This window comes from Ascidiella aspersa, chromosome 4, assembly GCF_963924565.1.
Source record: "Ascidiella aspersa chromosome 4, kaAscAspe10.2, whole genome shotgun sequence".
In the NCBI taxonomy this organism is placed as follows: domain Eukaryota; kingdom Metazoa; phylum Chordata; class Ascidiacea; order Phlebobranchia; family Ascidiidae; genus Ascidiella; species Ascidiella aspersa.
This window is the reverse complement of record NC_139450.1, coordinates 27,440,437-27,452,972: the sequence shown is the minus strand read 5'-3', so window position 1 is coordinate 27,452,972 and position 12,536 is coordinate 27,440,437. Positions and strand designations below refer to the sequence as shown.

At 38.3% G+C, this 12,536-nt stretch overlaps 1 protein-coding gene across 1 annotated transcript; it reads left to right on the top strand.

Annotated features, from left to right (window-relative positions):
* Positions 1-3,448: 3,448 nt before the first annotated feature.
* Positions 3,449-12,471, top strand: LOC146157260 (uncharacterized). Its single transcript, XM_083388150.1, has 10 exons — positions 3,449-3,671; positions 5,479-5,617; positions 6,388-6,575; positions 7,085-7,158; positions 7,802-7,898; positions 8,471-8,606; positions 9,271-9,394; positions 10,158-10,251; positions 10,541-10,755; positions 11,395-12,471. The coding sequence occupies exons 1-10, from the start codon at positions 3,449-3,451 to the stop codon at positions 12,469-12,471; spliced, it is 2,367 nt and encodes a 788-aa protein (XP_083244276.1).
* Positions 12,472-12,536: the final 65 nt, after the last annotated feature.

Sequence of the window (12,536 nt, the reverse complement as noted above, 5' to 3'; positions counted from 1 at the left end):
TTTAGAATATTTCGGCATTGTTCGGTAATGTGTGCCAAAGGAGTTGAGCGAATCATTGTTGTAATGATTTAAGGCAGAGGTTCTTATTTTTTTTTAACCGCAGACCCCTTAAAAAATTATTTGCTACTCGTGGACCAGGACAGGCAAGAAGCTTTGAGAGAAATAACAAATAACTTTAGAAGTGTACTGTTTTCGTTAAAAATATGTAGAAGTGAAATGATCTCTAAATATACACAGTTCAAATACGTTATATTTTTAATTAAACCTTTTTCATTAAAAAATTGTTTATTTTTTGAATACATACACTAATATTTTAATTAGGCCTTCGTGGACCCCCTAAAACTAGTTCACGTACCACCAAGTGGTCCATGGACCCCAGTTTAAGAACCCCTGACTTAAGGTAATGACTTAACTTGACTTAATATATATTTGGTAAACTGACTTGCCTTAACTAAAGTTTTTGGACAAACGACTTGCCATGACTTAAGTCTTTCGGACAAATGACTTGGGTTGGAATGTGGTCTTTTCACTGGAACGATGAAGGGTTGTTTGTAAAAAAAGTTGGTAGGAACGTTGTCTGTAAATTAGACTAATGAGATTTAGGCCAAGAAATGTCATTGACAACCTGATTAACTTCGACTGTGTCGGCTTTATTCCATTCAATAGTAGTCGAAAAGGTTTAACTCCTAAAACAGTAGACGCGGTTAAAAAAAAATGTTACTACTTTTACACGTAAATCTCTCAAAATCAAATCAGATTTCAATATGACGAATAGTAAGTAATTCATTGGCAAAAGACAAGAGTAAAATTTAGAGTAAGTTGTGCTTAAGGCAGTGTTAGTGGACATCGCAGCACATGCGCAATTATTTGTTATGTTTTTGTAATTGGTGAGATACAAAACAAAAATGAAACACGTTACTATCATTAAAGCTGCGTGCTAAAACTTTGCTACTGTCTTAACGAGTTAAGGGGATTTAGTAATTGTTTCTGGGTTAGGTTTACGGCTATAAACCCATGAGCAGCTCAGATAGGCTCGCACCTGTACCAATTCCTTCTATTCATGTGTACTTAGCGTAGAAGAGCGAAATATAACCACACCTCCTAGTCAAACTTAGCCAGGCTCTCTCCAAAGCGCCTCGTTTATTTGCGTTTTGCCACAGGCATGCCGGGAGACAATTTTTCTTTCCACAAGACGCTGGATTTTTATGGTCGCGATTGGGTATTAGCGCTGTTGAGTTTGGCGAACCGAAGGCAGGCCTATGGCGAAAACAGGATTTAAAACGTGGTTTTCTTGACAACAGATCAGAAAGGCTAAAATAAGATAAACACAACACTTGCCAGTAGACAGTGATTGTTTCAAGAAAGCATTGTTTTTATGGCCGCAATTGGGTATTAGCGCTGTTGAGTTTGGCGAACCGAAGACAGGCTTATAGCGAAAACAGGAATTCACATGGGGCTGTATGTAAACAGATCAGGAAGGCTAAAAGAGTCTACACTCGAATGGTGCCAAAAGAAAATTTTCGTTTCCAGAAAGCTTTGTTTTTTTATGTCCGCAAATAGGTATTAGCGCTGTTGAGTTTAGCGAACTGATATATCACGGCAAAAACAGGACTCCTCAAGTGTTTTTTTGTAGTCATATGAGGAACCATATTGCGCTGACAGCTGTACAGACCGCTATTTTTGACAAAATGAAGTAACGATATAAATGTCGCACATTCTTAAAAAGAGAATAGAAAGTTGGAAAATTAAACTACCAAGACGGTAGGCTTTTAACGCCTTTTAACTCAGACGTAAAAGTCAACAACACCTTCCAAGTTCCAAATTGTTTTGCGTTGGTTAACGCTTTCGTGCCTCGATTGATTCTAAATATTTCTGATTCGTCTTGTTGATAAACGCGTCCGTGCGTCAAAGTCGTACGACGTTTTTGAAAGTTACGTTAATCCTGTAAAAGAGAAAGTGCTTTCTTGTGAACCCGGCGTGAAACGGCGGCAACGGTTAAATACTTTACGACGCAATTAGTTTCATTTCCTTTTCACAGTCAGCGCGTGACAACCCATATACCTTGAGTATAACCTCAACGGATATGGGGAAACTCATTTCGCCAAAGCTGTGTTAAGGGGGATAAGAAGTCAAGAAATCGTATTTCAATAGCAATGTATAAAATTAAAACTTAGAATTTCAACAGAATGTCGTGTTGCTTTAATAATCTTTGTCAAGGGAGCGAAATTCGCTGTAAAACTTTAATGAAAGGATTTGCCTGATGGTCAATCCAGTTTTGAATGATATGTATAAGTTTCGTCTGGAACAAGTGAAATTTTATTGGGAAACAGTACATTCATGTCCAAATCGTGAAATTCAAACCTTAACAATGTTCATTTCAGGTCAAAAGTTTAAGCAGTTTTTGCGATTCAGACAGTTTTTTAGCCTGCACATATATGCAGCTTTCAAGGCCGCAGCACTGCTTTCTAATAACGAGACTTATGCCTGTTACTTCTCAATATGAGTTTTCAATATATTTTATGACCCAGATTAGCGAGTGGTAGTCGGACAGCGAGACGATTGACAAACAAAAATCGCTTCAGAATTCAAGAATGACTCCTGTCGTTTAAATCAGTAATGAAGCGTCATAATCGAAATAGCTGACCTGTGCCCCAGTTTTCAGCCCATAATTTTTTTAATAAACTTTAAAACTGGAAAAGTGTACGGTAAATACTTAAACGTGACGTAGGCTACTGACGTTATAGTGTGACATGCGACAATTAGAAACGGTATGAGTAAACCTTTTAAAACACAACTTGATTGGATTAAACTTGTTTCGTTATTACGTGTTGTGAATGTTCCGAATATTATGATATTTCATTGTATTGTCTTGCTGATGTTATGTTGGAAATTTTCCAGTTCTCATAGAAATGTTTTACCTTTTCAATTTGACTTAGTAAACCGGAATATATATACACCCAAATATGCAATAGCCCGGGGCCGGGACCTTTTTTTAAAACGAAATAAGCAAATGGACCACACAAAGTCCGACATCCTTTTATTGAACAAAAATATATTATATATTCCTGAAAGCTTTTTATATTATATTTATATTTCTGAAGCAGATTTGGGAGGATCTTTGAATGCTTTTTAATATATAACGTTCATCGTAAGAAGTTAATATTTATTTTAAACCACCCAATTGATAACAAATCATTACGCTTGGTTAAATTATTAATTATTATTGTTCGTATAAAAATACTATGCGAGCTAAATGTGGCCTACCATGGCCAAATATGTGAACTCAAAAGTTCAATAACCCGAGGCGCCGAGTCAGTCATTGTACCGCAAAAAAACAACGCGATTATACCTTGATAAAAAAAAAACATTGTTTCACGCCGCAGATTTTCACGGCGTCATGTGCAGTAGGCGCGTTTTTGAAACGACCCGAACCCTGAAAAGATAAAAGATGGGCAACAAGATAAGCGAGGAACAGCGCGATGAGGCGCTTAGCGACGCGGCCGAGGAGGGGAAGGCGACCGAAGTGGGTAACCTGCTGAAAGAGGGGGCTAACCCCAACCGACCCCTGTCCCAGGGGGGTCGTAAGTCGCGCACGTCGCTCCATCAGGCGGCCAAGACCAAGAACAACGTGGACGTGCTAACCAAGCTGCTGGATTACGTGAAGGACGTCGGTGAGTGAATGGAGGATTTTGTTTGTTGTCCTAGTCAGATTTACGTTTGAAGCTAAACCGGGGTCGCCAAACTATGGCCAGCGTGCGCCACAGTTTTGACTTAGTAAGAATATCGAAGTTCATACAGAAGTAGCTTAGGGCCCTAGGCAGCATTTTTTTAAGTTTCGAATAAATCTTAAGATAATGGCTGGAGGTTGTAGTTTGAAGTAGTAAGAATATCAAAGTTCGGGGCAGCGTTTTTGTACGTTTCGAATAACACAAACATAAAAAAAAGAGTAAAAAAGGCGAAATATTGGTTATGTTATGACAAAGGCGGGTTCAGGGATTTGTTGGGGGCTTTGGATTTTTCATAAATGACGTCACAGATTGCCTCGTCGTAATATCATGTAAGAATGCCCGTAGAGTTAATTCCACCGGTCCGCAGTGTTTTTTTAAGGTGTTTTGAAAAAACGGTCCCCCAAATTTCTCCAGCGGTTTCCCAAATTTTGGACTTGCAACTTTTTGGTATTTAAATGAAACCCTTGCGGTCTCTTAAAACTACTTAGCGGTCACCCAAACCAAACCTTAAAAAAAACTCTGCCGGTCCGCTACCCTTTTTCTTGATAAAAATAAAATAAGTTGGAATTTTTGCGGTTGTAATTCCATTCGTTTAACGATAATTAAGTTAATAAAGCTTGACACGAAAAATTATCCGGCCCGCAATCGCCAGGCCTTACAGTTAACCGGCTCTTTATAAAAAAGTTTGCTGACCCCTGAGTATTCTAAAATCTGAGCAATCTAAAATACCCGTCAGTTTATATGCGTAAAATTAAACTCCGGACCTCAGGATCAGGATATAACCCGGGAAAATATAAACCGATGTCAACAGTTTAGATTAGATGCAAGTTTGTTATATCGACATTTGAAAAAGCAGTGTTACAGAAAACAACAACATGCTTTGAGTAACAAGCTTGTTTTCAAGTGTCTTGTCTTGAAAAAAACGACCACTTTAAAACTGAATACCAAAGCCTCGAGTAAGTCGAAGTGATCTTAAAAAAAACGTTTCAATACGTACTTGTATTTATCAGTTATAATACAACTATGTATCCAAACCTACATACAAAAACAATGTTAAAAAGCTCGACCTATTAGGCTTTGGTAGTGATGTTATTATGACCACCGACGATCACCGACAACCTTGTATCAAAAATACTTTCTACTAACGTTGAGTCGAGTTTTACCTAACGTATATGATCGTTGATGTAAGCGATTTTTCGTCTTATAAAACCTAGTTAATCAACTTTTATGTTTGGCCGTTTACTCCCTTAAAGATATATCCTAAATTTTGTTGCGATTCGTATTATTTACTCTATATGTGTTTCGTAGATTTTGTAGAATTTAGGAATGATAAACAGATCAAATGTAAAAAAAAATTAACGAACGGCCGTCGCCGGCACACTACTTGCTTTCAAGATAAAACGCCTGCCTACCCAGTTATATAGCAAAGTTTAGACCTCAGCATCGGCAAAAACGTTCCATTCTGAGAGGTAATAAAGTTAACATTATCCACCTATTATATACAGAGTGGGCAAAAAGTAGGCTTACAGTTATAAAAAGTAGGGGTTGGGTCTAAAAGTAAATTTATTGTTTTGGGGTTCTTCTCATACACCTTGTTCTTTATAACACCCCCCAAAAAGAAATCCACTGGTGTCAGGTCAGGTGAGCGTCGTGGCCATTTAATGCTACCTCTTCTTCCAAGCCAACGCTGTGGAATAACTGTAAGTCTACTTTTGGCCCACCCTGTATAATAATGCTTGTTTCTGTGCAGATGCCACGGACGAGGATGGTAACACAGCACTGCACCTCGCCGCCGGTTATTACAACAACGTAGGGGTTGTACAGACTTTATTACATGCCGGTCCCAACTGTAAGATCCAGAACAGCAGAGGGCAAACCGCTCTTCACAGGTACCATCCAGCATCGCTTAGCATACAGAAAACGAACGTTTCTTACTTTTAAGTTTTCGTTAAAAATTAATGCACTAAACTAAGAAAACTTGTTGTACCATTTTTAAAGAACCCGAATGCAACTCCATTACATTTTAAAAATATATACATTTTGACTTTTATTGACGCCACGTGTTGCATTAGTCCTCACAGTGTATTTAAGCTAAAAAATATAGTGTCTATTATATGACTTTTTGTGGCTGTTCTATACTGGTTACCGTTATTTATTCACCAGTATATTAAGTCATTCAACGTTTCCTTCTAAAAGTCATAGTATGAATTGGGGATTTCCGATAATATTTGATACCCGAAATCAAGTGGATTGCGGTACTCGTACGAACGTCTTAAACTGTAGGGTGGCTTACCCGATAACTATAGTTAATTTAAGCATTTCAGTCATCGCAATCTAACTGGGCGGTTTCATGAAATCTAATACAATAAAGATAACTAAGTTTCCCCGTTATAAAGCATTGTTTTGCTTAACAACCCTAAAGCATTTACAAGTTTTCAATTTGATGAAATTTTGCACGGTCGCTTGTAGGCCTATAGTACAAAATATCGGGTATAGGTAAAACGATAAAATACGAAATATGGGACATCTCTAGCATGAATTTTAATGACTATTTATTGCATTTCTTTTAGTATTTAAAATTTAAACCTAATCATTCTCTTGATTCACTTTTTTTACTACAAAAGTTATATGGCCTAATTTAAATCGCGTTTCTGTGCAGTGCAATAAAAGGCGGCAGCGACCTGAAAATAATCGAGGCACTTCTGCTTGCCGACTCCGACCCGAATATCCCCGATTTCGAGGGGGACACCGCACTCCACTTGTGCGCCGCTTTCAGGGGGGTCGACCCCATGATCCCCGGCATACTGCTGCGGTTCGGGGGAAACCCCAATTTGAAGAACGAAAAAGGTACTGTTATTTTTTTCTAAAGTAACGGATGAAGATTTCGCTGCCGATATAGGCCTAGTATATGTGACATACTTTTTGATTTTGCTTGACCTTGCAGTGTTAATGTGTTCAAATATACCAATGAAGAAACATTCCGTTTGTTTTAAGCATGGACGTAATATAAGGAGTGTAGGCTATAAAACAAATCACTTTATGTGATGCGTTATTTTTACTGCGCATGAAACATCAAATTTACACTCGTGTCCATGCATGAGCAACATTACCTTATTGCCGAATAAATAAGCACAAGTAAGTCGAGAATAATTAAAGGATCGCATTAGGCCTTATCATCTAAATAAGTCGATTAGCAGATATTTAATTATCGGCTTAAAGGATGAATAAGTAATATTTTAACCCGACTTGAAGGCTTCCAATTAAGCAGTTAGTCGGATCGGGTGTTTGTACTGTGTGGGACCGGATTACCGTTCACGGTGGCGCGTCATAAAATTTAACAAATTGTGTTTTTGCAGGTGAAACGGCCTTGCACGTTGCTTCTAGGTCGGGAAACAAATCCGTTCTTCTTCTTTTAAAGTTTCACGCTAAGGTAAGGCCGTTGTAATCGAAGTAATCGAGGTACGATTAACACACTAATCGTTTGCACTAGAAACCCAGTCTGTCATTCCCCGAGTCACAAAATCAGGGTATGGTACTAAATGTTTATGAGTGAAGTGGCGAACTGTTATCCTCTTAGAACTCTGCAGTGTTGTAAAGCAGTCATTTTGAAAACTTAAGACCCAGTCATGTCATTTGTTAACTAACTCAAGTCCAAGTCGTTTTCAATAAATCGTGATGTCAGAGTCAGTCATAATTATAGCAAGTCAAGTCCTTGTTATAAACATTAAACGTCAAACTTCTAAAATTAGTAACTATACAATTACGAGCAATAACGTACCTAAAGTGCAACACATAGTAAGCAGTCATTTTTAAAACGTCATTTGAAAACAGTGACTTAACTGCACTTTTAAGTCATTACAATATTGGATCTCTGTCTATATGTATATTATTCTATCCAATTCTAAAAAGGTGGCCCCGTGTAGCCGTTCTCCGTTTGCACTTGGCAAATATGGAATGCGGTTTGTTCCACCCTAAAATGACGCAGCGCAATAACGACTCTAGGGAGCGATTTAGTCCAAGTTTATGGGTGCTTCGAAATTGTCAACACGACACTAAAGCAAGCCTTTCTCCAGGTTCGCTTACGTGACAAGGAGGGACGAAAACCGAGTGATGTTGCTGCCACTGAAGAGATCAGGGGTATTCTGTTATGGGAGGAAAAACAGCTTGAAGGTATAAGAGTGCTACCGGAACATTCGGCGCTGTGCTCTAATTAGATTTGAAACTCGATATACTGATCGTTAAATACGGCGAATGCTGTTTGTTACCAATGTAATAGGCAATGTGCTGCGTTGTTTTGCCCATCAAATACAACTGCTATGCATTTAGCAAAAATACGTAACATCGTGGACTTGGCTGTCATGTTCTACCTGTCAGGAATTGTTTTTTAGTTCAATGTTAATTCAAACACGAATTAGTAATGGAGATTTTATTAAGAAAAAATTAAAAATTGTCAAACTATTTTAACATTGTACAGGGCCCTGTTTTAAGTAAAATATTTCTAGTTTTCTTCATAATTAAACACTAATAATCTAAATTTGTTCCCCTTATTACGTGTGTTTGTTAAGTACGATACCAGTTCACTATAAATATGTGTTTAAACACGTCCATGATTTTAGACAGCCACACTTTGTACCCGTTCTTGTCAGTAAATTGCGACATACTTTATCAAAGTTAAAAACTTTATCAAAGTTAAAAACATCTATTTTCCACCTTATCCTTGATGTGTTTTTTTTTGCAAACAGAGAGAACGATCCGTTCCGAAGCCTCGCAACAATATATGACGTCACGCGCATCTTCGAGACTCTCGATGTTCTCAGAAGGAGGAAACAGTTTTTACGGAGGAAACCCTTTCAACAATTACAACACGGATGTCGACGGGTAACAACACATTGCACACTTTACTGAAATTATTGAATGTATTTAAAAAAGCATAAGTCTAAAATGAACGGTCAATGCTGCACATAAATAATCCTTCTTCATAGTTGCACTCACCGTGAGTGATCATTTTTCTAGACTAATTTAATACGCGAATTACGAGGATTTAAAAAAAATGTCAAACGTTAAATTATAAGACGTAATAAGAATATCAAAGCCCATACAGAAGTAGGTATTCTTTTGGACGTTTCGAATAACTCTTTTATTCATTTTCAACATCAATGATACCTACTTCTGTATGGGCTTTGATATTCTTATTAAGTCTTACTACAACCTCCAACCATTATGCTTAAATTATAAATTTGTCATTTAATTGCCTTATATGGATTGTTTCTGAAAAACTACGGTTTGTTTGTGTAAAATTATATAAACCGCATTACAAGTAATCGTTTGTCATGTTTATTGATTTCATTTTTATTATCCGAAAAGGGACAAGTTTTACGATTGTCCCTTCTCAGTTTGCAGATTTACTCTTAAATTAGAACACATATTTGTGGTTAAATGATTTAATGTCTTCAGATGATAATATTAAAATAGAACAATCTCTGCAAAATGAGGACATTACGTCGTTGCCCAATTTACGAGATATTATTGCGTATTTTCGTAGATTTAACCGACACGACTTCAACAAGCAATGGAAGGGTTCTGGTGGCGACGGAGTCATTCACTTGCCCAACGATTCCGACATTGTAATCCCCCCTCAGTCGGTGCCCTACGGAACCAAACTCGAGGTAATGGAATATGCTTCAAATGGTCATTTCGACATAACTGAAATGTCCAGCAGAAACCACAAAAAAACTTCTAATTTATACTCGCACAATATAAACATATAAAATATACTTCATCACTGATTTTAACCTAGACCAGTGGTTCTCGACCAGTGGTTCTCAACCTTTTTAGCATTCGGACCGGTAAAATTTTAAAACAAATTTTGCGGACCGGTGGACTTTTGAGAATCAAAATCAACCCAAAATTTAATAACGCAACAGTATGCAACTAACACTTTTTAGCTTTCACACACAACTGGTCTTAAAGTTTAAGACTTAAACTTGTTGTAGCTACATTTAAACAGTTGGGAACAACACTTGCATTGTGACGTACGATAAAGTTCAAAGTAGACCATTAACTCTATGTTACATCATAAAGCTGCAAATTACGGAGCTGGGGAAGTTAAATTTGATGGATAAGCCTTTAACATCCTGAATTTTGCAGATATAAAATTGTAATATATTTGGCGGGCCGACAGGAATGTGGACGCGGACCGGCGGTTGAGAACCACTGACCTAGACAGCACGCCAGTTGTTGCTTTAATTTATAACATCTTGTTATTTACAATACCCGATTTTACAAATCATTTATCACAGCATCAGTGGTACAATGAATTTAGTAGGTGTTTTACCGTTGAATAAAAGTCGATATTTGCTCCCTTTACTAAAAAAATAATATTTGGGAATTATTTTGTGATTCTTCATATATAACTTCTTGATTGTGTAGGTGCAAATAACTCCCACCAATGATACAGAACAAACACCGGAACTGGATTTGGAAAAGTTCAACTTCGATTTCGACATCTCAGTCGAATTGCCAGGTGAGCAAAGTTTACTGTGCTACATATTTGGAGGTTTTGGTTATTGTATAGGCCTACTTTCAAACAGGACTGCACAACTAAATAGAGTATTTATTGTGTTTAATATTGGGGCGGCATTGTTAGAAAAAAGTCGTAGCGCAAAACCTGTGGTAACTTTCTATGTGGTTCAACTTAGGGCAGATGAACTGAAATTAGTAGGTTAATTAAAGATAAGTAGGTAGTATTTAGAACGAAAACTATAACGTTCAAAATGCCACCTTCTTCAATATTAGCTTGGATTTTCCAACAGGCGTGTTGTTCTGCGCTCCCTGGATGTTGGATTCGAGCGGACTCAACTCTCCCACGTTCTCCGTCAACTCGGCCACGAGTCCTGCTTTCAGCGGAATGTGCCTGGAGGGGAGGAACAAGTGGAAGTGCCTCCGGGAGCTAGCATCCAGACCCAACGGGATCATGGCCCTGAGGTTTAAGTTGTCAAGGGAGATGAGTCGGCCTATCTCTTTCAAGGTGCGTTATCGCTAAAATTTGTTGGTGGTTTGGTATCAAAGCTAACATTATTATCCACAAATTGCAAGTGCTTTTGGTTCAAATCATACGACCGAGAAATAATAAAATAGTACTGCGAACAGTATTTTACATGACAAAACTAAAAGCGACAAAAATGAACAAATATATGTGTAGTGTACAACAAAAAGTTTAAAACCAAAACTTTGTCATTCGGTTATTTGGTCTAAAATATCTCAGCGAGATCAAGATACTTTAAATCGGTGGTATAAATTTTAGTTATAAAATAGAAATTTAATACCAACATTTATCAAATTATATATCCGTTTTGTTATAATAAAGGTTCGTGGTATTTGTTAAAACTTTTCTAGTCTACAAATTCTAAATTTAGGCTTATATTAAATTTAAAGTTTTACTTTATCTATTAATAGTTAATTTTGTTAGTATCGCGTTTGTTGAGTGTATAACCTGCAGTATAGGTCTCTACAATTTTGAAGTCGTCACATTACATTAAACACAGTGATAAGTTCAATAAATCTCAAGAAGGTAATCAGTTACGACAAAAGGTCGGGCTATGTTGCTCAAAAATGCATAAGTAAAAAAATCCAACTTAAAAATTAACAATTACCTATTCTTCATCAGCCTTCGAAGCCAAATCGAATCTCATCAACGGAAATCGAACTCGAAAGAGTCCCGAGAACAATCGGTGTAAACCAGGATTCGGACGCAGGATCAAGGAGCAGTTCTGGGACCGAAGAAGAACTGATGATACACGATGACAGCCCAAATGAAAATAAGGAAGAGTACTCGGCTTTTAAATATGAGGAGAAAGATGCATCAGAAAGCGAGACTTCTTCAACGATCTCGGGGAGCCGAAGCAGCCTGATCCATGAGGATTTGCCTCTTGATGATGCAAAAATGGGGGAAGAGAATAAAATAGAGGGTATAACTGTGAATGACCAACGACAAGTAAATGACGACGATGATAACCAGGGGTACGGGTATGACCACACGGAAATCAAAAACACAAATGAAGCACTAAAAGACGACCTTGGGTATCAACCAGGCAAAGATAACGAAGATGAGGGACTCCGGGATTATGCTCAAAAAGATGCGGAAAAATACTATGGAACCAACGGAGTTGAAGAAGTGGAAGTTGGATACTACAAGGATGACGACAAGAAGCTTATCGAGGATGACCTCCGTGGATCAAATCACCACGACAAAGAAGATCATCTGGATGCGATTGACGAGGTCGAAGCTTCCTCTGCCGACTTCCAAGAGGATGACCTCTACGCCAAACTCAACCAGCTCCCGGTTTCGGAAGACTACGAAGGAGAAAACTACGAGATTGAAGACAGGTCCTCCCCGGATCGCTACGATCGTCATCCCATTGATCCAGCCCTAGCAACTATCAACGAGGAGTCGCAGTCGGAGGCCAGCGACCGAGTCCCGTCCGGGATAGTCGAGTTCTACGACCACGGCATGGAGGACGGGTACGGAAGGGGTCAGCCTGATTCCGACTCGTACGCGCCACGCTACTCGGTCGAGTACGACGGCGCCATGAAACTGAACTCGGACAACGAGCCGAAACTCGGTGGAACCTACGAGAGCGGATTCGACATCACGATGGAGGATATTGCCAACTTTAAGCAGGCGTCGGAAAAGGAACCGAACGGGCAGGTTGCTAACGGAGGAAAACTGTCGCTTTTTGACTGATTTTTTTAAGTGTTTATGAACTGTTTTGCACATAAGGCCGTCTCTGATGGGCCTTGATTATGGAT